Source organism: Crinia signifera, chromosome 3 (genome assembly GCF_055691185.1).
Source record: "Crinia signifera chromosome 3, ASM5569118v1, whole genome shotgun sequence".
NCBI lineage: Eukaryota > Metazoa > Chordata > Amphibia > Anura > Myobatrachidae > Crinia > Crinia signifera.
Window position 1 is genome coordinate 72,734,523 of NC_139219.1, and position 27,470 is coordinate 72,761,992.

Here is a 27,470-nt window from a genome sequence, read left to right on the forward strand (position 1 = left end):
AGTATGTCAGCTGACAGCATTCCCTTCAGTCCAGAATGCTCCTTGCCTAAGCTGACATTAGCAACCAATCAGAGACTTGCAATCCCTATATATACCTTCTCTGCCTTTTGTTCTTTGACACTGCACATAATATATAATATTAAAATAATATATAATATAAAATAAAAAAAAATGCATTGATGACTCCTTTCCAGTAAAATGGTACCCTGAAACTGTCTGTTCTTACTGCTTTGCATAGGAAAGCACTAGAATATATGCTGTTTTATTTTAGGTACATAGAGGGTCAGTGCTTTACATAAGAAATGTATTTTCTAGGAGAACTGTAGTATTTATTGTATGTACAGATGTGTACTCAAACTGTTGTTGCCGTTGCACCATATAGCCCTTCCTGCGTTCCAAATCCCTTACCTTCCATAAGCATCTTTTCATTCTAATGTACATCTTAGATGCAAGGCAAAGCCACATATGAAAACTACACTGATTAATTTGATATGACAGTTGTATATCTGTGACTCCAAATCTGTATACAAAATGTAGCAGCCACAACTTTTAATCATGTCAAGTTCTGTTGTGCTTCATCTGCCACTTTGTACACATTTTCAAAGTGAAACCTGTTGTGTTTTCAGCTGCTGGAGGCAGGTGGAGAAAAAAACTCAGATAAGCCGGCGTGAGCACCAGTCCAAAGGGGCTAACTCGATAGCCCCTGGCAATGCAATTCCTCCATAATATTCTAAATTAAACTTCACATTTCCATGAATCCTTTACGGATATGTTTTGTGTATATCTACTAAAATTAAATCATTATCTATTTGTACCATATGAATGTATAGAATTTGTAAGTAGATGGAAGTATTAAGTATTAACATTAATGTATTTATTGCTAGCATATTCTATCACACTTCACAAATGGAAAACAAAAACAGTAATAAAATAAGAATACTAACAGATATAAAAGTTGTCGATGCCCGCAATTTTGCCATAGGCTTCAATGTTAAAATATTTTTTAACATTGAAATCGGGAGCATCGCGTCGGTCTTGTGCCATTATAATGGCACAAGATGAGATGGACTTGATTAAGTCCATCTCACATAGGAAACAATGTGAAATGGGCCAATATGACCCATTTCACATTGTATATGGCCCCGTTGTCACCCCACGATTGATGCCAACCCGAAGCGTGGCGAGCGCAGCGAGCCCGCGAGGGGCGGCGGTGCGTGTCCTACGACCTTTTCATACCCCTACTATCTACGTCGGCATGGAGTTGAGAATATAAAGTGTGGCGAGCGCAGCGAGCCACCGAGCCCGAAGCGTGGCGAGCGCAGCGCGCCCCGCGAGGGGACGCGTATACCTGTGAAGTTATACGCGTCCCCTCGCCGCGCTTTGGGCTCGGTGGCTCGCTGCGCTCGCCACACTTTATATTCTCAACTCCACGCCGACATGGATAGTAGGGGTATGAAAAGGTCGGAGGACACGCACCGCCGCCCCTCGCGGGCTCGCTGCGCTCGCTACGCTTCGGGTTGGCGTCAATTGTGGGGTGGCGGCGTTGAGGGTGTAAAAGTGGGGGTCTGGGGAATATTTTACATTGAATCAAATGTAAAATAGGGTCCCAGGGACCCTATTCACATTTCATTGAATGTAAAAATCAGGTCGGTCGCGTCGGTCACATCGCATGCGATTTGGTCGCATGAAATGCGACCGACGCGATTTTTCCGACACGACCACCCCAATGCAAATCGGTGTGGCCGTGCTAGGAAACAAGTACCCTCAGCTCAGCTGCCAAAAAAACCCAAGGTACTTGTGTATTATCACGGCGCCCATCGCGTCGCATCGCATACCTCTAATTAAGGTATGCGATGGCATGCAATGGGACCCGATTTCAGACTTTTCCCGGGCTGAGTATACAATTTTAACATTGCGTCGCATCACATGCCATTATAATGGCATGCGATGCGACGCGATCATGCCCGATTTGGGCTTATTAACATGTTAAATGCCCCCCCAGACCCGATTTTTAATTGTATCCCCACCCTGATGGGTAATGAGTATGTTAAATGCCCCCCCCCATTGTTAACGCCACCCCACTATCAACGCCAACCCGAAGCATGGCGAGTGCAGCGAGCCTTCGAGGGGCGGCGTTACGCGTCCTCCGACCTTTTTCATACCCCCACTATCCACGTCGGCGTGGAGTTGATTTTATATAGTGTGGCGAGCGCAGCGAGCCACCTTGCCTGAAGTGTGGCGAGCGCAGCGAGCCCTGCGAGGGGACGCAGAATACGAGCCCGAAGCGTTGCGAGCGCAGCGAGCCCCGCGAGGGGACGTGGATTACGTAACATGTATTCTGCGTCCGCGCGCCACACTATATAAAATCGACTCCACGCCGACGTGGATAGTGGGGGTATGAAAAAGGTCAGAGGACGCGTACCGCCGCCCCTCGAAGGCTCGCTGCACTCGCCATGCTTCGGGTCGGCGTTGATAGTGGGGTGGCGTTAACAATGGGGGGGCATTTAACATACTCATTACCCATCAGGGTGGGTGTACAATCAAAAATCGGGTCTGGGGGGCATTTGGGTGCTTGTTCAACTTAAAATCGGGTCCAATCGCGTCGCATGCGATGCGATTTTGTGGTTGTACAATGCCCTATGATGGAAATCGGGGGCGCCGTGATAATACACAAGTACCAAAACCAATTCTCCAGGTATGGACCAAGTTTAAGTATCCCCCTTTCTCATTGTTTAAGGAAAAGTTATTCCATATATTTGGATGGATTGGATGGAAGCTTCTTATAAGGAGTCTAGGGTGGCTTCTTTTTTTGAACTCTGGGAGAGTTATATTTTACCTCTCCCTGAATCAACGAAACTATTAATTATTAATTGCTTTTCAAATACATCTTGGTATTTAACATGACTGATGGCTAAAGATCTGCAACTTTAAGAAACCATAGGCTTAGGGCTTTGAGACCTTTCCTTAAAACCCCACCCACCCAAAAACCTGTATTGTTCATATCAATGTAATTACATTGTTTGCTTCTTGTAATTTGATGCTCGTAAATTTTGATTGTATATTGTTTATGAAATTTTGAACCTTGTACATATACTTTAGAGTCTTCTAATAAATAAAAAGAAAGATAAAAATAAACAGATATAAAAGTAACGGAAAGGTTAGGGCACCAATACACTAGGGCGAGGTATTGCATGCGAGCCTGACATGCGATACCTCTTGAAATGATACGATGTATTGCATCCAATACCATTCTCCATTCCGGGATATGATGTATAAGGCCCACATCATGAATTGGTCCCTTAAGTGTGCGGGCTGTCACACTCTGCATATAGGGTGCGTCTAGCTCCACATATGAGCATGTCTGAAACATTAGTAACAATATATTTTGGGAAGTTTTGCAAATATTGATGAAAACATTGCTGTCTGCAATATGGGGTTTCTTACTTGAAACTATATGTGCACTGTAATATTTATTTTCACTCAGCACAAGGGCCCTTATTCAGATCTGATAGCAGTACAAATTTGTTCTCAAAAAGGGCAACACCATGTGCGTTACAGGTCGGGCAGATGTAATGCTGGCCATACACATATGTGAACGGATTCGATGCAACAACGAAGTGCGATGTCCATTGAACCCGATCGCATCTTGTGGTGCAAAAAGTGCCCCCTTACAGCACCCAATGTCGCATGCCATCTTGAGATGGCACATCGGGTGCTGGAAAAGGGTGGGCGGAGTGCAGAATAGCGCTAGAAGTAGCTCTATCGGGCGGCAGAAGTGTTTAAAACACTGGGCAGCCCTCCGATAGCTCAGCCAATCAGAGGGCTGCCCAGTGTTTTAAACAATTCTGCTGCCACCACTGCCCTGCGCCGCCTGCTAGCGCTACTTCTAGTGATATGCTACAATGCCGCCCTCTCCCACGCTGCCAGCGGTCCCTCAGGCCCCCTCTCCCCAAACCCCACGCCATTGAAAGCGTTCCCTCCGCCCCCCCCCCCCCCCCCATCCTGCAGATTGCATTCAAGCACAATGCATGTGGTTAAAAACCACATGCGATTGCTCCTGCAATTCGATAGATATTATGTACAGCACATAAGATCTATAGAAGTGACATTCGACGGCGTGCCCGTGCATTGCGTAGAAACATCCCTAAAAAATGCATACAATCATTTGATTTATCGGCCAAAGGTGGTCGAAATCTAATTATTGCATGCAATATCTCACAAGTGTTTGGGCAGCATTACATGTATACATGTATAGAGAGAGTTATTTGTGTGAGTTATTTTGTTCTGTGCAGGGTAAATACTGGCTGCATTATTTTTACACTGCAATTAAGATTTCAGTTTCAACGCTCCCCACCCAAATTAAACTCTCTCTGCACATGTTACATGTATATGATGTACTCCAGGGTTGCCTACCTGACCCTCTCCATGAGGGAAACAATGCTCTGTTCCTGGAGCTAGGTAATTGATAAGAAAGGTGTCACCACAGGTGATGGCAATCATACATTACCAGGGAAGTCCAGGAACAGAGTATTTTCTCCCTGAAGGAGAAGGTCAGGTAGGCAACCCTGAAGTACTCTGTGTGTGTGTTATAGTGTATGTGAGTATGTTTTGTACTGCATGTGGGGTGTTAAGTATTTGTGTTGTGTTGATCTGTCCAATGTGTAAGTGTTTGAGGTGCGCTACGTATATGTGTGTGCTGTGTGCATATATGATGTACTCTGTGTGTGATGTGTGCGCAGTTTTGTAGCTAGGTGCCACGGTGCCCGGAGCAAGAGCATGTTTCTCACCCCCCCCTCCCTCCCGATTTGTAGTAGGCGGGGATCTTGCGCGTGAAAAATGGGACATAGCCTAACATTATATCACACATCGTAACGCCCATTGCACCTTTTAGCAAACTTGGACAGCCGGGCTCTGAGGACAGATGGGCTCTCTGCATAGCTGCCTCACTTCTCCCTGTCTGGCGGCTGTCACAGTGAGATAGCAGGGAGCAGGTGGGGGAAAGGAGTGGGAGAGCGGGCTGCAGGGCTCCACTGCCCTTTGATGTCTCGGCACCCGGAGCTCATGCTCCGCCGGCTCCACCCTCCCTACACCTCTGTGTGTGTGTGTACAATGTGTACGTGTGTGTGATGTGTGGTCTATGTATAACCCCAAATATTCCCAATTGTTGAAGCCTCCACCATAATATTAGAATGTGTTTGCATTCATACTCAATGACAGCATTGAAATCAGGTGTGGTGGTGTTCCTTTGTCATCAGTTTCCCAGATCGTCAATCTTTTTTCCAGATCAATCAATCAAAGCAAATTGAACCTTGGTGTTTTTTAAATTTCTAAGTGAAATTTCCCAAAAACGGCTTCGTGGTGCACACCACCAGGTCCAGAGGTACCTTGTTACCGAATTTGGCGGCTCTGAGTGCCACGGTGTGTCCGCAGTGCCACAGACACGCACACGCACACACACACACACACACACACACACACACACACACACACACACACACACACTCTTCAACTTATTATATAGATATTTAAGAAATATATATATATATATATATTATATCAAATCCACCTAAAACAAATAGAGGGGGCGCTTCATGGTGTATTATCGTTTATTAAAAAAACGTGGAAATCACTTTTAAAATTTCTCCCAAAGAGAAGGTAATACCCGTACCGAAATGATCATCCGGTGTGGGCTGAATACCACAAGATATATATTTTTTCCACTGGTTCAAGACTGTAGGCCCAAAAGGTTTGTGTCACTCACGGTACCAATTGGAGGTATTCAGCAGACACAGCTACTCCAGGACACCGGCGCCTCAGCGTCCTAACAGCGTGCGACCACACAGCTTGCACACAGCGGCTCAGAGATGCGTCACACAGACCACGCCCCTACGCGTTTCGTCAATGGACTTCGTCAGTGGGGTGGTCTGCGTGACGCCGCATCATACATTTAAACCATCATCAATTTGTTACAGGTGTTTGATTAGAGCCTCCTTGCTTCTCATATATGGGGCACAGGCACCTGTTCACTGCGCGATCATTCATTCATTACTGTGTTTAAATGATTTGTGATCGCTATGGTTGCAATGGATACTATGATCACGGAGTTGTCATTAAAACATGTATTCTAGTTAATAAAAAGTAGTAATAATGAAATTACAATGAAAAACGAACGGAAGAGGAGCGAATTTGAGTGTGCTAGATACTTTTATATGCGGTCCCCAGCCGCAAGATTTTTTAAAACAATAACAATAGTGTATGGCGGATCATTTTTAAGAAACATTTAAGGAATTTTCGAGTAATTTTTAATGAGATTTTTAAAGAATTTTCAAAGAGTCTATAAAAAAATATATACATTTTTTTTTTTTAAATAGAAATTTTCTTCAAAGAATTTTTCAAAAGAACGTCACCCATATTATGAGAAATTGGGATTCACTTTACATACAAGGCAATACATTATGATCCCCTAATTTTTTTCTGCTTCACTATAACTCAAAACATAAATCGATTACCCATAGTGGACCAGCGCATAAACAGGATGTATATAAGTTGGTAGCCATTCAGATGCAATATGCAGACGCTAAGACTTTCTCATGCAATATACAGACATTAGGACTTTCTTATATTAGCAGTATACCAACAGATATGGCTAAGCATGACAGTTCTTCAAAGACACAAAACATCAAAGACAGAAGAGGCATAAAAGACATATATATACACAATATATACATACAATATATACAATTGCCAGCTAGAGGACGGGGATGCGGAGAAATACATTGATGGTACACTCTAGGCAAAATTCTCATTGAATGAATGGTGTTATTTCATAATTTTCGTTGAGACCTCGAGGCATTACCGTATCAAGGGTGATTATCCAGTAAGTTTCCCTCCTGGACAGTTTGTTTTCCCTATCTCCTCCCCTTTTGTCAATCGGAATGTGTTCAATAGCCCTGAACTTTAACAGAGACGCATCTCCATTATGGCATTGGGCAAAATGCAGCGGGATGCTATGATTCTGGACTCTATTTTTTATGTTCCGTGTGTGCTCCAGTACCCGGATTTTCAATGTTCTTTTAGTTTTTCCGATGTACTGGAGCCCACACGGACATTCGAACATGTAAATAACAAACGAGGCATTACAATTGATAAAACTCTTAATTTTGTATTGTTCTGTCTTCCCTGAGTTATGGAAGACCTTTGCTCCTCGCTCCATTAGAGGGCAGATTTTACCACTGCCACAGGGGTATGATCCCAGAATCCCCCCAAACATAGTCCGGGGAGTATTCAAAGGAATTTTCTCCAGCTGGCTCTTTGACAACATCGTTTTAATATTATTAGCTTTTTTATATATGATGTCTGGATGGTCAGGTAGGTGCTCAGAGAGTATAGAATCTAGTTTTAAAACATGCCGGTGTTTCCTCAGAAATTTGTTTATGTCTTTTTCATTGCTATTATATTTTGTTATAAAGGGACAGAATATCTTTTCTCTTTCTCTACTTTTCTGTTTATATGTAAGAAGCTCAGTCCTGTTTTTATTCCTTGCTTTTACATTGGCCCCGGCATGTGTGTAAAAAATAATGGCCCCCCATTGTGGCCGCCACCCCCACGATTGACGCGAACCCGAAGCGTGGCGAGCGCAGCGAGCCCGCGAGGGGCGGCGGTGCGCGTCCTCCGACCTTTTCATTCCCCTACTATCCACGTCGGCGTGGAGTTGAGAATAGATTAGTGTGGCGAGCGCAGCGAGCCCGAAGCGTGGCGAGCCCCACGAGGGGACGCGGATACCTGTCAAGCCGGCGAGGGGCGTCCCTCGCGGGCTTGACAGGTATCCGCGTCCCCTCGCGGGGCTCGCTGCGCTCGCCACGATTCGGGCTCGGTGGCTCGCTGCGCTCGCCACACTAGTCTGTTCTCAACTCCACGCCAACGTGGATAGTAGGGGAATTAAAAGGTCGGAGGACGCGCACCGCCGCCCCTCGCGGGCTCGCTGGGCTCGCCACGCTTCGGGTTCGCGTCAATCGTGGGGGTGGCGGCCACAATGGGGGGGCCATTATTTTTTACACACATGCCGGGGCCATACCCAATGAGAAATGGCCCATATTGGGCCTTTTCCCATTTTTTCCTATGTTAAATGGACTCAGTTTCAATGTTAAAATAATTTAACATTGAACTCTATGGATAAATCGGGTCCATCGCGTCGGCACCCCATGGACGCGATGGACCCGATTTCTCCATAGGCTTCAATGTTAAATTATTTTAACATTGAAGCCTATGGAGAAATCGGGTACATCGCGTCAGTCGCGTCGTGTGCGTTTTGGTATGCACCCGACGCGACCGACGCAATTTTTTCCGACACGACCACCACGATAGAAATCGTTGTGGCCGTGCTAGGAAACAAGTACCTTCAAAGGAATTTTCTCCAGCTGGCTCTTTGACTACATCATTTTAATATTATTAGCTTTTTTACATATGATATCTGGATGGTCAGGTAGGTGCTCAGAGAGTACAGAATCTAGTTTTAAAACATGCCAGTGTTTCCTCAGAAATTTGTTTATGTCTTTTTCATTGCTATTATATTTTGTTATAAAGGGACAGAATATCTTTTCTCTTTCTCTACTTTTCTGTTTATATGTAAGAAGCTCAGTCCTGTTTTTATTCCTTGCTTTTACATTGGCCTCTTGTTTTATTTCTTGTGGGTACCCATTTTCATCAAACCTTTCCACATAGACTCCAGCTTGTTCATCATAAGCTTCTATGGTGGTGCAATTTCTACGCAACCTTGTAAATTGTGAAAAGGGTATATTTTGTTTCCATCTTGGTAAATGGCAACTAAAAAAATCAAGATAACTGTTGCTATCAACTTTCTTGAAATGGGTATGTGTTTCTATTTTCCCACTTGTTTGAAAATTTCTAGTACTGATGACCAAGTCCAGGAATTCAATCTCTGACTCCCTGATCGTTTGGGTGAAGCTCAGATTGTAATCATTGATGTTTATAGCGCTAAAGAAGCTTTCAAAGTCCAGGCTGCTACCATCCCACACGATCAGGATGTCATCGATATAATGTTTGAACAGTTTCAAATTATCTTTATATGGTCCTTGCAACACACCTCTTTCCCAATGATTCATATACAGATTTGCCAGGCTAGGGGCACAAATACTGCCCATAGCTGTCCCACATAGCTGCACAATAAATTCCTCCAGAAAACCAAAATAATTAAACTTCAAAACATATTCTAGACACTTACATATAAAGTCTACTTTGGTACTCTCTAAGTTAGGATCATCTGTTAATTTCTCTTTAATTACCGCTATTCCTTTAGTGTGCGGTATCGCGGTGTACAATGCTTGCACATCAAATGTGCACCACTTGTACCCTGCCTGCCACTCCATCTCGCTTAGGATTTGCAGGACATGGGTTGTGTCTTGAATATATGTGTAAATTTTGGGCACATACCCTTTAATGTATGTGTCCACATATTCGGACATTCTGGAACATAAGGAGCCAATGCCACTTACAATTGGGCGACCAGGGGGGCATGTGATATTTTTATGTATTTTAGGGATATGGTAGAAAGTTGCCGTTCTAGGAGTGTCATTGAGTAGATATTTATATTCCTCTGCATTGATACTTTTACACCTCAGGCCTTCTCTTAACAGTGTTTCAAGTTCTTTTTTGAACATTTCTGTAGGGTCCCGAGGAAGTTTAGAATATGATGGAGTGGCAGGCAGGGTACAAGTGGTGCACAGTTGATGTGCAAGCATTGTACACCGCGATACCGCACACTAAAGGAATAGCGGTAATTAAAGAGAAATTAACAGATGATCCTAACTTAGAGAGTACCAAAGTAGACTTTATATGTAAGTGTCTAGAATATGTTTTGAAGTTTAATTATTTTGGTTTTCTGGAGGAATTTTTTGTGCAGCTATACGGGACAGCTATGGGCAGTATTTGTGCCCCTAGCCTGGCAAATCTGTATATGAATCATTGGGAAAGAGGTGTGTTGCAAGGACCATATAAAGATAATTTGAAACTGTTCAAACGTTATATCGATGACATCCTGATCGTGTGGGATGGTAGCAGCCTGGACTTTGAAAGCTTCATGAGCACTATAAACATCAATGATTACAATCTGAGCTTCACCCACACGATCAGGGAGTCAGAGATTGAATTCCTGGACTTGGTCATCAGTACTAGAAATTTTCAAACAAGTGGGAACATAGAAACACATACCCATTTCAAGAAAGTTGATAGCAACAGTTATCTTGATTTTTTTAGTTGCCATTTACCATGATTGAAACAAAATATACCCTTTTCTCAATTTGCAAGGTTGTGTAGAAATTGCACCACCATAGAAGCTTATTATGAACAAGCTGGAGTCTATGTGGAAAGGTTTGATGAAAAGGGGTACCCACAATAAATAATACAAGAGGCCATACCCAATGAGAAATGGCCCATATTGGGCCTTTTCCCATTTTTTCCTATGTTAAATGGACTCAGTTTCAATGTTAAAATATTTTAACATTGAAGCCTATGGACAAATCGGGTCCATCGCATAGGCTTCAATGTTAAATATTTTAACATTGAAGCCTATGGAGAAATCGGGGGCATCGCGTCGGGCGCGCATAGGCTTCAATGTTAAAATATTTTAACATTGAAGCCTATGGCGAAATCGTGGGCATCGCGTCGGTCGCGTCGTACCCGAGTTGTGCTTTTTTCAAAGGAAATCGCGGGCATCGCGGGCATCGTGTGCCTTAAAGTTAAGGCACACGATGCCCGCGATTGTGGCCGTGCTAGGAAACAAGTACCCCTTTGAATACTCCCCGGACTATGTTTGGTGGGATTCTGGGATCATACCCCTGTGGCAGTTGTAAAATCTGCCCTCTAATGGAGCGAGGAGCAAAGGTCTTCCCTAACTCAGGGAAGACAGAACAATACAAAATTAAGAGTTTTATCAATTGTAATGCCTCGTTTGTTATTTACATGTTGGAATGTCCGTGTGGGCTCCAGTACATCGGAAAAACTAAAAGAACATTGAAAATCCGGGTACTGGAGCACACACGGAACATAAAAAATAGAGTCCAGAATCATAGCATCCCGCGGCATTTTGCCCAATGCCATAATGGAGATGCGTCTCTGTTAAAGTTCAGGGCTATTGAACACATTCCGATTGACAAAAGGGGAGGAGATAGGGAAAACAAACTGTCCAGGAGGGAAACTTACTGGATAATCACCCTTGATACGGTAATGCCTCGAGGTCTCAATGAAAATTATGAAATAACACCATTCATTCAATGAGAATTATGCCTAGAGTGTACCATCGATGTATTTCTCCGCAGCCCCGTCCTATAGCTGGCAATTGTATATATTGTATGTATATATTGTGTATATATGTCTTTTATGCCTCTTCTGTCTTTGATGTTTTGTGTCTTTGAAGAACTGTCATGCTTAGCCATATCTGTTGGCATACTGCTATTATAAGAAAGTCCTAATGTCTGTATATTGCATGAGAAAGTCTTAGCGTCTGCATATTGCATCTGAATGGCTACCAACTTATATACATCCCGTTTATGCGCTGGTCCACTATGGGTAATCGATTTATGTTTTGAGTTATAGTGAAGCAGAAAAAAATTAGGGGATCATAATGTATTGCCTTGTATGTAAAGTGAATCCCAATTTCTCATAATATGGGTGACGTTCTTTTGAAAAATTCTTTGAAGAAAATTTCTATTTAAAAATAAATAAATAAAAAAAATTTATATTTTTTTATAGACTCTTTGAAAATTCTTTAAAAATCTCATAAAAAATTCATTAAAAATTACTCAAAAATTCCTTAAATGTTTCTTAAAAATGATCCGCCATACACTATTGTTTTAAAAAATCTTGCGGCTTGGGACCGCATATAAAAGTATCTAGCACACTCAAATTCGCTCCTCTTCCGTTCGTTTTTCATTGTAATTTTATTATTACTACTTTTTATTAACTAGAATACATGTTTTAATGACAACTCCGTGATCATAGTATCCATTGCAGCCATAGCGATCACAAATCATTCAAACACAGCAATGAATGAATGATCGCGCAGTGAACAGGTGCATGTGCCCCATATATGAGAAGCAGGGAGGCTCTAATCAAACACCTGTAACAAATTGATGATGGTTTAAATGTATGATGCGGCGTCACGCAGACCACCCCACTGACAAAGTCCATTGACGAAACGCGTAGGGGCGTGGTCTGTGTGTCGCATCTCTGAGCCGCTGTGTGGTCGCCCGCTGTTAGGACGCTGAGGCGCCGGTGCCCTAGAGTAGCTGTGTCTGCTGAATACCTCCAATTGGTACCGTGAGTGACACAAACCTTTTGGGCCTACAGTCTTGAACCAGTGGAAAAAATATATATCTTGTGGTATTCAGCCCACACCGGATGATCATTTCGGTACGGGTATTACCTTCTCTTTGGGAGAAATTTTAAAAGTGATTTCCACGTTTTTTTAACAAACGATAATACACCATGAAACGCCCCCTCTATTTGTTTTAGGTGGATTTGATGTTAAAGGTCCCGTGGGAATCGGGTTATTCATATGGGAGCTGCAGTCCCTAAAAACATTATCTGGAATGGTGTGGATTTGATTATCAAAGAACTTGGTTCCTTGAGGAAAGACGGACTTTAAAGTGTCAGCGCACCTATATATTTGCATTATATATATAAAATCTGAAACAATATAACAGTATGCAGGTGCGCTTGCTGGTGTAGTGATTCCAGGCTGCCCCTGGAATCCTATAACATGTCCCTTTATAGCAGTGGAGGTAACTGGATGGTGACAGGTGCAGGCTTACTTCATGTAGCAGGGGAGTGCAAGCTCTTACTTTCTTATATATATATATATATATATATATATATATATATATATATATATTAGTATATACATACACATATATATATATATATATACACACATACATATTTGTAGCCTGGAAAGCCCCCGTTACAAATCATGCATTTTTACCCCTGTTTTGCCCTATACACTTTTCATTTTGTCATTTTCCAAACTTCGCCGCTGTGTGAAGTGATGAGTTCTGCCACAAAGCCAGATCTGTGTGGAACTTTGCTACAATTTTGCTCATCTCTAGTTTCTTCGGTCAAGTGCTTGATAAGTCTGGATATTTCTCCAGTTCCTTGTTAACTTAACAGCAGGGTTGAAAGAAATGACGTTCATTATTAGCAAAAAACGAATTTCCATTTCTATGAAACTGGTTTAGAAGTTTCGTTGTCAGGAAGATGAAAGTCTGCGGGGAAATGGAATGTTTGACAACACTGACCGGGCTGACTTTGTGTACATAGCTTCTCTTCAAACAAGCAGCTTCAAATACATGTGTAAATGTGTACATGGGCTAAGTAAGAGAAAGGAGCTCCTTATGTCATGTGTTTCACAGATCCCAGATCCAACATCTTTGGTAACCTTTGTCACATACAGAACTAATAGTGTATTTGTAAAAGGTCACAAGAGATTTTTATTATATCCTTGAACAGCCGATATATCGTTTGGCTGTCGGTCAGTGTGTACCAGCGATATCTCTGTGAATCAAGCAATCCCAATGGCTGTGCAACAGAGCTGTTGGCTGATATATCTAAAGATATATTGGCACCTTGTGCTGTGTGTACGGGAGATCTGCCGACCTTCCATACAACCCTGTGGGAGCCTGTGGTGATTGACAGCTCAACCGGACGGGTACATGGAAATGCCTGTCACGACTGATTGGGCACTTTGTACAGAGAACATGCTGCCTGATCCATAGAGAAATATATCTGCAGATCAATTGAATTGCAGATATATATTTATAAGTGTGTACCTAGCCTTAGGATTTGTTAGTAAATAGTAGTGAAAGATACTGTTATCAGGATCAGCTGGCCATACCCGAGTCATAATAGGTAAAATGTTAGCAGGGATCAAATTAAAGGTTGATATGGGTGTCTGGTATCTACGTATATGACAGTAAATGGAACTTAAAAAACTTTATTTACTTTCTCTCCAGAAGCATCTAAAGGACTTCATAATTCTGGACTAATGACGTAAGCATCCAAACCAGGCTCTCCATTCCGCACACGTACACACACGTACATACGGAGGCTGACTCGGAAATGCCCACAGCAGCATTAATTGGTGGTCTCCTGTGTGCAAATTGTAAATGTCGCTACAAACTCTGGGCCCAATTCAGACCTGATCACGGGAGAAATTTGTTCTCAAAATGGGCAAATCCATGTGCACTGCAGGAGGGGCTGATGTAACATGTGCAGAGAGAGTCATATTGTTACCTCAGTATTTGTATTCCTCAGCGTAGCAGAGGTACTCAGCGTAGCACAAGCACTGTGTATTCCTCAGCGTAGCACAGGCACTGTGTATTCCTCAGCGTAGCACAGGCACTGTGTATTCCTCAGCGTAGCACAAGCACTGTGTATTCCTCAGCGTAGCACAAGCACTGTGTATTCCTCAGCGTAGCACAAGCACTGTGTATTCCTCAGCGTAGCACAAGCACTGTGTATTCCTCAGCGTAGCACAAGCACTGTGTATTCCTCAGCGTAGCACAAGCACTGTGTATTCCTCAGCGTAGCACAAGCACTGTGTATTCCTCAGCGTAGCACAAGCACTGTGTATTCCTCAGCGTAGCACAAGCACTGTGTATTCCTCAGCGTAGCACAAGCACTGTGTATTCCTCAGCGTAGCACAAGCACTGTGTATTCCTCAGCGTAGCACAAGCACTGTGTATTCCTCAGCGTAGCACAAGCACTGTGTATTCCTCAGCGTAACACAAGCACTGTGTATTCCTCAGCGTAGCACAAGCACTGTGTATTCCTCAGCGTAGCACAAGCACTGTGTATTCCTCAGCGTAGCACAAAAACTGTGTATTCCTCAGCGTAGCACAAGCACTGTGTATTCCTCAGCGTAGCACAAGCACTGTGTATTCCTCAGCGTAGCACAAGCACTGTGTATTCCTCAGCGTAGCACAAGCACTGTGTATTCCTCAGCGTAGCACAAAAACTGTGTATTCCTCAGCGTAGCACAAAAACTGTGTATTCCTCAGCGTAGCACAAGCACTGTGTATTCCTCAGCGTAGCACAAAAACTGTGTATTCCTCAGCGTAGCACAAGCACTGTGTATTCCTCAGCGTAGCACAGGCACTGTGTATTCCTCCGCGTAGCACAGGCACTGTGTATTCCTCAGCGTAGCACAAGCACTGTGTATTCCTCAGCGTAGCACAAGCACTGTGTATTCCTCAGCGTAGCACAAGCACTGTGTATTCCTCAGCGTAGCACAAGCACTGTGTATTCCTCAGCGTAGCACAAAAACTGTGTATTCCTCAGCGTAGCACAAGCACTGTGTATTCCTCAGCGTAGCACAAAAACTGTGTATTCCTCAGCGTAGCACAAGCACTGTGTATTCCTCAGCGTAGCACAAGCACTGTGTATTCCTCAGCGTAGCACAAGCACTGTGTATTCCTCAGCGTAGCACAAGCACTGTGTATTCCTCAGCGTAGCACAAAAACTGTGTATTCCTCAGCGTAGCACAAAAACTGTGTATTCCTCAGCGTAGCACAAGCACTGTGTATTCCTCAGCGTAGCACAAAAACTGTGTATTCCTCAGCGTAGCACAAGCACTGTGTATTCCTCAGCGTAGCACAGGCACTGTGTATTCCTCCGCGTAGCACAGGCACTGTGTATTCCTCAGCGTAGCACAAGCACTGTGTATTCCTCAGCGTAGCACAAGCACTGTGTATTCCTCAGCGTAGCACAAGCACTGTGTATTCCTCAGCGTAGCACAAGCACTGTGTATTCCTCAGCGTAGCACAAGCACTGTGTATTCCTCAGCGTAGCACAAGCACTGTGTATTCCTCAGCGTAGCACAAGCACTGTGTATTCCTCAGCGTAGCACAAGCACTGTGTATTCCTCAGCGTAGCACAAAAACTGTGTATTCCTCAGCGTAGCACAAGCACTGTGTATTCCTCAGCGTAGCACAAGCACTGTGTATTCCTCAGCGTAGCACAAGCACTGTGTATTCCTCAGCGTAGCACAAGCACTGTGTATTCCTCAGCGTAGCACAAGCACTGTGTATTCCTCAGCGTAGCACAAGCACTGTGTATTCCTCAGCGTAGCACAAGCACTGTGTATTCCTCAGCGTAGCACAAGCACTGTGTATTCCTCAGCGTAGCACAAGCACTGTGTATTCCTCAGCGTAGCACAAGCACTGTGTATTCCTCAGCGTAGCACAAGCACTGTGTATTCCTCAGCGTAGCACAGGCACTGTGTATTCCTCAGCGTAGCACAAGCACTGTGTATTCCTCAGCGTAGCACAAGCACTGTGTATTCCTCAGCGTAGCACAAGCACTGTGTATTCCTCAGCGTAGCACAAAAACTGTGTATTCCTCAGCGTAGCACAAGCACTGTGTATTCCTCAGCGTAGCACAAGCACTGTGTATTCCTCCGCGTAGCACAGGCACTGTGTATTCCTCAGCGTAGCACAAGCACTGTGTATTCCTCAGCGTAGCACAAGCACTGTGTATTCCTCAGCGTAGCACAAGCACTGTGTATTCCTCAGCGTAGCACAAGCACTGTGTATTCCTCAGCGTAGCACAAAAACTGTGTATTCCTCAGCGTAGCACAAGCACTGTGTATTCCTCAGCGTAGCACAAAAACTGTGTATTCCTCAGCGTAGCACAAGCACTGTGTATTCCTCAGCGTAGCACAGGCACTGTGTATTCCTCAGCGTAGCACAGGCACTGTGTATTCCTCAGCGTAGCACAAGCACTGTGTATTCCTCAGCGTAGCACAAGCACTGTGTATTCCTCAGCGTAGCACAAGCACTGTGTATTCCTCAGCGTAGCACAAGCACTGTGTATTCCTCAGCGTAGCACAAGCACTGTGTATTCCTCAGCGTAGCACAAGCACTGTGTATTCCTCAGCGTAGCACAAGCACTGTGTATTCCTCAGCGTAGCACAAGCACTGTGTATTCCTCAGCGTAGCACAAAAACTGTGTATTCCTCAGCGTAGCACAAGCACTGTGTATTCCTCAGCGTAGCACAAAAACTGTGTATTCCTCAGCGTAGCACAAGCACTGTGTATTCCTCAGCGTAGCACAAGCACTGTGTATTCCTCAGCGTAGCACAGGCACTGTGTATTCCTCAGCGTAGCACAAGCACTGTGTATTCCTCAGCGTAGCACAAGCACTGTGTATTCCTCAGCGTAGCACAAGCACTGTGTATTCCTCAGCGTAGCACAAGCACTGTGTATTCCTCAGCGTAGCACAAGCACTGTGTATTCCTCAGCGTAGCACAAGCACTGTGTATTCCTCAGCGTAGCACAAGCACTGTGTATTCCTCAGCGTAGCACAAGCACTGTGTATTCCTCAGCGTAGCACAAAAACTGTGTATTCCTCAGCGTAGCACAAGCACTGTGTATTCCTCAGCGTAGCACAAGCACTGTGTATTCCTCAGCGTAGCACAAGCACTGTGTATTCCTCAGCGTAGCACAAGCACTGTGTATTCCTCAGCGTAGCACAAGCACTGTGTATTCCTCAGCGTAGCACAAGCACTGTGTATTCCTCAGCGTAGCACAAGCACTGTGTATTCCTCAGCGTAGCACAAGCACTGTGTATTCCTCAGCGTAGCACAAGCACTGTGTATTCCTCAGCGTAGCACAAGCACTGTGTATTCCTCAGCGTAGCACAAGCACTGTGTATTCCTCAGCGTAGCACAAGCACTGTGTATTCCTCAGCGTAGCACAAAAACTGTGTATTCCTCAGCGTAGCACAAGCACTGTGTATTCCTCAGCGTAGCACAAGCACTGTGTATTCCTCAGCGTAGCACAAGCACTGTGTATTCCTCAGCGTAGCACAAAAACTGTGTATTCCTCAGCGTAGCACAAGCACTGTGTATTCCTCAGCGTAGCACAAGCACTGTGTATTCCTCCGCGTAGCACAGGCACTGTGTATTCCTCAGCGTAGCACAAGCACTGTGTATTCCTCAGCGTAGCACAAGCACTGTGTATTCCTCAGCGTAGCACAAGCACTGTGTATTCCTCAGCGTAGCACAAGCACTGTGTATTCCTCAGCGTAGCACAAAAACTGTGTATTCCTCAGCGTAGCACAAGCACTGTGTATTCCTCAGCGTAGCACAAGCACTGTGTATTCCTCAGCGTAGCACAAGCACTGTGTATTCCTCAGCGTAGCACAAGCACTGTGTATTCCTCAGCGTAGCACAAGCACTGTGTATTCCTCAGCGTAGCACAAGCACTGTGTATTCCTCAGCGTAGCACAAGCACTGTGTATTCCTCAGCGTAGCACAAGCACTGTGTATTCCTCAGCGTAGCACAAGCACTGTGTATTCCTCAGCGTAGCACAAGCACTGTGTATTCCTCAGCGTAGCACAAGCACTGTGTATTCCTCAGCGTAGCACAAGCACTGTGTATTCCTCAGCGTAGCACAAGCACTGTTCTACATAATTTTTCTTAGTTTTATCATTCATTTGGGAAATTAACACATACTCATTTGAACAGCTGCAGATTGAATGCACCCAGGTCATTTCCTTTTGTATATTTATATTGCCCTGCGATCCAGTCTGAATTAGGCCTTCTGTTTCCTATGAACATCGGTGCGGCTGATAATGATGGCTCAAAGACAGGGGGCGGTATTCAATGAGGCAGAATCGCCAAGTTTTATGGCGATTCTGTGTTTTTTTCGTGTGTGCCGGCGTTTTTTTGAGCTGAAAAAGCGAATCACCCTATTCAACGACCTCTATTCGCCGATGACGACCGGTGAATGAAGCACCAATCGCCAAATGTTATTCTCTACAAATCGCCGGTTTTTGTCTATAGGAATTTTCATGGGGATTCGCCGGTAGTCGACGGGAATCACCATGAATCGCCAAAAGTGTATTCAATGAGAAGTTGGCGATTCTTATTTCTTGTTTCATATCGCCGTTCCTCACCGAGTGTCCCTCGTCATCTTTTTATGGTGAACTTTGTTATGAACCTGTGAAATAATTGGTTTTAAGTGTTTCATTTCACTCTGCAAGTGTAATCTAATATTATTTGCTGCCCTTGTGTGATTTGATGGTTGTAGAAGTGCTATACAAATATATATTTAATTTTTTCCGGTATTTTTTTTTTCTCCCACAAAGCACTGTTCTTACCCATGGTGCACCTCACTTACCCATGATTCTCCTCCCCACCTCACTCCTTCGTTTGGCCTTTGAGGAGATTACACAGCTTTTGCAGTCTGCTGTATTGGAAACGTTTTTTCAGGGTAATTTGCATTTTTCTTGCATTTCACTGCAATTTCTTACAGTACTGAAGCTGTTTAGGGAAACGCCGGATTGGCTGAGAATCGCCGTTGGGGGCGGCGATTCTCAGCCACGTTGAATAGGGTGACACAGCTAGTCCCGGCGACTCCCGACGAATCCCTACGCGTGGCGAATCGACGTCAAAAAACCGGCGAATGGCTGGCGAATCTGAAATCAGAATCGCCGTGATCAACGATTCACGTCATTGAATACCGCCCAATGTCTAGGTTGGCAGTCAATAGGGTGACACATATGAACAAAATGTCATCACTGACAAAAGGTCAACGGTGCACTAGGTCAGCGATGTAAAAAAAAAAGTTGACATGTACAAGGTCGACATTGACAAAACATCGACAATGGTCACATGGAAAGGTCGCCATGAGTTTTTCATACTTATTTCTATCTTTTTGGGACTCATTCTTGCTTTACCATCCACATGGACTCCAACTGGGAAGGGTAAAGTGTGTGGAGTGCACCAGTAACGGAGCACAGCACATGGCTCGAAGCATTGTGATGGTAAGTGGTGCATTATTGGGGCGGCCACTTCCTCAGGTGTTGACATTGACCCCTCCCCCCCACAAAAAACATGAAAATAATTATGTTGACCTTTTCATGTTTTGACCTTTTCCATGTCGACCCTTTGACCTTTTGGTGTCAACCTATTGACTATTGACCTAGACATTGTGAGATAATCCATACTCAACACTGATTGGTGCATCCTTATACACCACCATTGGTCACACCATTGAACCTTGCAACCGCCCTGTGTAAAGTGCAGTGTCTCTCTGTGTATGCCCTCCTAGGCGTGCTTTTCCTGATATGCCCATTCAAAGGACCCCTTCTGTGTGTATTTCTAGCCACCTCTCAGTCACCACTAAATATTCCAACACACTTCGCTCTGCATGCTCCTCAAATAATAACTGCATCTCTGCTTGAAGCAATAGGGGCGCATGTGCAGTGCAACTTAGATGCATGCGTAGCAGCAAAAATTCAATCCACTACATCCATCATCGGCAGTGTACAAACCAATCAAAGGCTTCATTAGGGTAAAATGTAAAAAATAAAGAATTGTGGGTTCCCACCCATAAGACAGTCTAGTATGGGAAAATAGGGGGAAAACAGCATGGGCTCGCCCTTAATTTATTTTGTTTTCAAATACAAAACTACCACAGTTGGTTATCAAATCCTTTTTTTTTTTTTTTTTATATTTTCTGTACAGGTAGACTGCAAGTGCCAAAAAGCCTTTCTTGCTGGTAATTGTGGTTTTATAAGTGCTGACTTGCTAGAGCAAACTTGCTGGGACCTGTAGTCTGCTACTGAAGAAGAATATCTATTGATTAAACATCAACCCCACACCCATTACCACCAGGGATGCAGGTAATAGCTCCTGGCATTCAGCCCAGGCCAGTTGTGTTTTTTTAGCAGGGGAATCCATTTTTTGTGTATGTGTGTGTTTGCAAAGGTGCACATACACGGTACAATTATTGCATGCAATTTAGACTAGATCGCATCGCATATGTTTTGCAATGCAATGAGATGCAATCTAGTACAAAAAGTATGGGCAGCACATACTTTTTGAGCTGTGCGATGAGATGTGTGCAGGAGCGTGCATTTCACCGCACCCAACAATTGTATCTTGTATGGGCACCTTAAGTTAAGCATGAAGCAAGTGACTGGGCAAAACCATGTGCACTGCAGGTGGGGAAGATGTCATGTTCAGAGAGAGGATGTCATGTTCAGAGAGAGTTGATTTAGGGTGGGATGTGTTCAAATTGAATTCTAATTTTCAGTTTAAAAATAAATATTTGTTGGCGATATGCAAAATCAGCCACTATTTATATGAAATATATTTGCTCCCCTTTCATGGTAACATGGTTTGTTCCAGACACAAAGTTAGCTGTTTTTGCTATACTTACAAACACGAATCAGGCCCTGATGTGCAAAACACATTTGTAAAAACAGCAACTTTCTTTAGTCAACTGAAATGTTTTTGACATTTATTTACTGCCAAAACTGGGTCTACATGCAAGTCTGTTTTTAGAACCTAGAACCAGTCTATTGTTTTTTTTTTTCTTCTTAATATTTTGCATTCTCTGTAGCTGAAGGCACCCTGAAGCGGGTCCCACTCAGGGGGTCATGTAATAGTAACCCCATCGGCGCCAAGAGCCCGGAGGTGGGACTCACCTGGGTCATCGACGGCAGGAAGGAGGTCAGCGGGCATTGTAGAGAGGTGAGGCAGGAAGCTGGAGGAGAGGAGGAGGCACGAGGAGCGTGGGGAGAGAGCTGCCGGGCATCAGGGGAGCAACCGGCGGTGATCCCAGCGTCTGCGGCTTTGGACTGCGCAGACCCGGCCCGAGAGCCCCAGGGCGTGCTACCAAGTGCCGAGATATGAAGGAACAGCCTCCCAGCACCTGGCCACGAAGAGGAGTGTGGAGAGAGAGCGGGACCCAGCACGAGTGCGGCTCTGCCCTGTTACAGAGGACAGGGAGGCGCTGACTATCCCGCCACGCAGCGGGACTCCAGTACCCCGGCGGTGAGTGACAGGAGGGAGCACTTGGACGGGCGCGTCAGGCAGGATGGGGCACAGACGCTGTCGGCACCCAGTATGTGAGGGACGGAGCGGCAGCACAGCAGGAGGACTCAGACGGCCTACCCTCCAGAGAGCAGCCTCTGCATGTCCTGCGGCCACCCAGAGGAAACAGTGTCTGGTCCTGGTGACCACAGTGAGGGGTGAAGCACAGCCTATGGTGCAGTACCCCTTTGACCCCTGGGGGTTGGAGGGACCTTGTGAGGGTCAGGTGCAGTAAGGGGGACCAGCACAGCTAAGTCCCTGAGGGTTGGCCTCAGGAGATAGGGACAGCAATAACAGACCAATTGACATTCTGGGAGACAGCAGTTACATACCAAGGGACACCCTGAGGGATGGACATAGACAAGAGCAGGCAACCCTGTGTAAGACCTCACCTACCCCTCTAGTACTGATGCTATCGGTTCAGAGGCAGGCCAGGACGCACCGCCCTAATCTCTTTAAGGGGAATCTCAAGCCAGATCGATTCCCATCTCATATTGCGCCGGCTACTTATCCGTAGGAAGGCCGACAGGAGTATTGTTCCGGCTATTTATCCGTAGGAAGGCCGAGAGGAATATCGCCCAGGCTATTGATCCGTTGGAAGGCCGGGCCCCGGTAGGGACACCCCCTTGGGAAATTGTACATTAATTCCTGTATACAGGCTGAGCCCTAGACACGGGTTCAGGACATTAGTTGGGTACCGGTACCTTAGTCCATATAGGGTTAGGTATAGTATACCTTAGTTAGTAGTATAAGTGAAAATATAGGGGTTCTTAGAAGGAGTAAATTGTTCGCTTTAGTACGTTAAAAGGAATGATGTTGATTAACCCAGTATAGGTTCTTTGTTAGTTTGATTCAATATTTGCAAGGCTAATACATTTACGGCTGTCCTTGGGGAAGCTGTAGTCGTGTTTACCTGTGCTGAGTGGCGAGTAATAAAATGTAACATATTTAATTGCATTTGCTCCCTTTACTCTGTGTCCACTATTGTCGTCTAATTCCCTGGATGAAAAGTCCGAAGTCCGTAACACAGATGGAAATGAGGCTAAAGCTGGTCATACAGTACATCTACAGATTTATTGTCCGATCTGGCTGGTTGGAACAAAAACCGGTACTTGTGTAGTTTCACGGCGCCACCGCGCGCACAGTCTGTGTCTGAAACTTGGCAGCCTGCCAGACGCTCTGTGTTTACTGTGCGCGTGCCGCTCTAGCTGTTCTCAGCGCAGCGCATGGCTGCTTTCCTTATGTAAGCTACGTTACCAGCATAGCGCTGGGCAGCAGCAGTGCACCCAGCGCTGACAGGTCACTGTGGTACTTGTAGTTCCACAGTGAAATAGGAAGTCCTGCGCACCGCTGACAACCCGGAAATTTAGACGCTAAAGCGTCTAAATCCAGAGACTCCCTGAACCGGACACCCCGGCAATTTAGAAGTCTAGATTTAGACGTCTAAATCCAGACTCCCTGCAAACCGCTAAGATGGGGGCATCTAAATTTAGACGCTAAAGCGTCTAAATTTAGTAGGGTCTAGGGGTACACTATTAAACCTGTTCACAATGACACTAGTCGACGTAACAGCTGTCAACATTGTTAATTCCACTATCCACGCCAACCCGAAGTGTGGCGAGCCCGCGAGGGGCGGCGGTACGCGTCCTACGACCTTTTCATACCCCCACTATCCACATCGGCGTGGAGTTGATTTTATAAAGTGTGGGGAGCGGACGCGGATACCTTCACAGGTATCCGCGTCCCATCGCCGGCTTCACAGGTATCCGCTGCACTCGCCACGCTTCGGGCTCGGTGGCTCGCTGCGCTCGCCACACTTTATGAAATCAACTCCACGTCGACATGGATAGTGGGGGTATGAAAAGGTCGTAGGACGCGTACCGCCGCCCCTCGTGGGCTCGCTGCGCTCGCCACACTTCGGGTTGGCGTGGATAGCGGAATTAACAAGGTCGACAGCTGTTACGTTGACTAGTGTCATTGTGAACAGGTTTAATAGTGTATCCCTAGACCCTACTAAATTCAGACGCTTTAGCGTCTAAATTTAGATGCCCCCATCTTAGTGGTTTGCAGGGAGTCTTGATTTAGACGCTTTAGCTAAACAGAGCGTCTGGCAGGTTGCCAAGTTTCAGACACAGACTGTGCGCGTGGTGGCGCCGTGAAACTACACAAGTACCCAAAAATGGTAATGGATGAGAGCAAATGACAGTTGACCATTGAAAACTGACAAACAGTTATTCAGATATTACCAGGTTTTTGTTCCAACCAGCCAGATCTGACAATAAATCAGTAGATGTATGGCCAGCTTAAGTGTAGTGAGGAGGAGTAGATGAAAATGATGGCTATGCTGTGCTGTGAGTACACCAACATCTGTTTGATATCAAATGTATCTCTTGCACCGATAGGGCTGCAGCTAGTGTGCTCTGACACAGATGGTGGCTATGAAACCAAGCATATAGATATGGGAGTTGCAGTCACATAAATGCATGCATATGGTTGAATATCTGCATTTTTGTTCCATGCATACAAATGTAAGTGATGCCCACTTTGTGTGCGACTGTGTATCGGCCCCACTAAACTATTGCGCATATTCTGAGGATAGGTTTCCAATGATATTTCCTAAAAATAATGATATGCAAAGTTATAGCCAACTCTTACCTGCTTTCTTATCTGATTACTGGTGACTGCTGTCAGGTATCTATGCTCCAGATACCAGGCTCTCTCATTGTAAACTAGCTTGGTTCCATACAGCAGACAAAACTGAAAGATAAAAAAGGAGTAATTATCCACATGTAGAAATAAGAATTACTAACATGAATTATGACTGCAAATTCTAGTAAACTCCATCCATAGGCAGCAGTAAAGCTAAAACACACTGTATACAGATATACAGACATGGCTCTATGGCCCTTATTCTGATCGGTGTGGCCGGATCCGAATATGCGGCCAGCACCGTGCGTCCTAAACCCCGCCTTCCATACGGATCGCCAACTCCGTCTGTACGCGGTAAGAAGCTGTCCGAACGGACCGCACGTGTATTTCTCATGAATACACCTCCTCCATCTCAGGGAACCTCCTCCATCATTCGATGGTCGCAGACCATCGAATGCAGGACCGAGTGGCCAGGCAGCTCCTGCAACCTCAGACCACACGGGCATTTCTCCGTGCAAAAGCAGGGATCTGGGCGGGCAGCTGACATCCGGCAATGTCATATGTCCGCCCCCTACACGTGCGTCACGGCCGCATTACCATACGTACGCCCAGCGTTTGCATGGGAACGCCCATGAAACGCGGGGTGTAAACATATTGTAATGAGCCCAAATAGCCCTTCACGCCCCTCTCCACCCCCTGTTCGTAGTGTACACATTTCATGCGGAATGTGGCCACGCGTCCCGCTCGCACATGCGCAGAGACGCCTCTGCACATGCGCAGACACAAAACATCGGCGGCACGAACGCACGCGGATATTACCGCACCAACCAGAATAAGGGCCAATGTTGCTAATATATAGATCGAGTATATATAAATATATATATATATATATATATATATATATATAATATCATGCCACTGCACAGCAATCTGAGCAAAGCATTGTGTTACTTATGAGGCTGCAAAACTGTTACTTGAGCTTAAGCTTCTTTAAGGAGTGATGCAAGAAAGAGAAGCTCCACCATCCCCAAACAGAAACCAGTAGTAGAAGCATGTACAGCAGTGGCGTAACTAGAAATTTTGCTCCCCCCTGCCAAAAAGTTCTGGCGCCCCCTCCTCATAGCATTGCACTCTGACAGAAAGGGGGAGGGGGTGGGAGGCTAGGGGAAGTTTAGACGCCAGCCGCTGCTGCACTGACAGGGAGATAAAGTAATCCCTCCTCCCTGCTCACGGCCATGAGAGGAACTGCAGAGCCCTACACTGGCCAGGGAGTCCCACTCGCCCCCGCAGACTCCATCGGCTATTGCTCTCCCAAGCCGCTGCTGCTGACTCTCCTTGTGTGTCAGCTCAGGCAGCGGCAGCGCAGCCTAATGTCAGTTTGCTGGGCGGGTGCCGGTGCCTACACAGACTCCGCTGGCGCTCGCTCCCCCAAGCGGCAGCGGGGTCTGCCTTACAGTAGATACGCCACTGATGTACAGTATATTTCCCCTTATTAAGACTGTTAATCATTCCCAACTATGATCTCACGTGCTCTTCAGAAATAAACAGATTAAATAATGTCTGCAAAGCAGCCAGTTTATAATCTATACACATTTAATTGTCCATAATGATTGTTCCATGTCTCACTACCTAATAAAAAATGTAAATGAATCTGTTATAGACCCCCAATATCCCTCAGTAAGAGTAAAGGTGTACAGTATATTTCCCCTTATTAAGACTGTTAATCATTCCCAACTATGATCTCACGTGCTCTTCAGAAATTAACAGATTAAATAATGTCTGCAAAGCAGCCAGTTTATAATCTATACACATTTAATTGTCCATAATGATTGTTCCATGTCTCACTACCTAATAAAAAATGTAAATGAATCTGTTATAGACCCCCAATATCCCTCAGTAAGAGTAAAGGTGCCCATAGACGGTGCAATGTATCTAGTAAAAAAAATAATACAATGTGCTAAAGCAATGTGCTCTTTGTACGATGCGATCTAGTACAAAAAGTATGGGATGCACAGACTTTCTGTGCTGTGAGCAGGAGCGCACGTTGCATCGCACTCGGAAAATGCACCTTTAGGGTGCATACACAGTGGACAATGCATGCACTGAAAGACATTGATGACCAATTTCTCTAGAACTTCCCCAGTGTCCTGGACAAAAGATGTGGTGCATACACAATGGCCGATTTGACAAATGATGAACAATCTAGCTACTGTCTATAGGCTTTTTTTGGAAGATATCCAAATTGAGCTGTCATCACAGTCGATGAACAACCTTGATGAATGAGCATACACACGTAGGGTCAGAATTAACAATATTGGTAAAACAATATAGTACAGTGTGTATGCACCTAAGAACTTCCAGGCACAGAAACATAAATTAGTATTAAAAAAAAAAAAGTTACTAATTTTTTAGATAAATTTTACAATTTTTTTTTTTAAATATGTGAATAATAAATAATTTTTCTCTGTACTAGATTTGCCATCACCATCCAAAGATAACAATAGCACTAGGGGCCAGTTGGTGGTATGGGTGTTAATGCTGTCTTTCATACATCTTTGAAAAGTAGTTTCCACAGGCTTTGCATAGAGGTGCAATTAAACGAGAGCCTCCGGGACGGCTATCGCCAGTGATACCTGGTGGTGGCTGGCCACTATAGGCTTCAGTGAAAAGCAAATAGGACCATTGGATCTCAGAAGCTGGCAATCAGAATCATTACACTGAGGCCAGGTAATCTCCAACCTCTGATGGAGATCCTGGTCTCTTTACTCCCGTTAAAAATGGCTGCCTTACCCAAATGACATCAGACTAACATACATAGTAACATAGTAACATACTAGGCTTAGTGTATTGTCCCCCCTTCCCTTCCATCCCACGTATCTGAGAGTAATACAAGCAGTGCAGAATCCAGGGGTGTGGTACAGGACT

At 44.9% G+C, this 27,470-nt stretch overlaps 1 protein-coding gene and 1 long non-coding RNA gene across 13 annotated transcripts in view; one reads left to right on the forward strand and one right to left on the reverse strand.

Moving 5' to 3' along the window:
• LOC146063545 (uncharacterized) overlaps positions 1 to 27,470 on the forward strand; it is a 760,354-nt gene that overhangs the window by 619,039 nt on the left and 113,845 nt on the right. Inside the window, exons 13-14 of one of the 10 annotated variants that reach the window (XR_014471602.1) lie at positions 14,025 to 14,061; positions 20,544 to 20,692. The exons of 8 other annotated variants lie outside the window; for them this stretch is intronic. This is a non-coding gene — a long non-coding RNA (uncharacterized LOC146063545). Of the gene's footprint in view, positions 1 to 14,024; positions 14,062 to 20,543; positions 20,693 to 27,470 lie in introns of those variants that run through there. One more of the 10 variants, XR_014471604.1, reaches the window with a different exon arrangement.
• ACOXL (acyl-CoA oxidase like) overlaps positions 1 to 27,470 on the reverse strand; it is a 392,072-nt gene that overhangs the window by 61,735 nt on the left and 302,867 nt on the right. For all 3 annotated transcript variants that reach the window (XR_014471599.1, XM_083175998.1, XM_083175999.1), the window contains one exon: positions 24,552 to 24,653. Coding sequence is in view for 1 of the 3 variants with exons in the window: in XM_083175998.1 (XP_083032124.1) it covers positions 24,552 to 24,653 (102 nt within the window). In the remaining 2 variants the exon portion in view is untranslated. Of the gene's footprint in view, positions 1 to 24,551; positions 24,654 to 27,470 lie in introns of those variants that run through there.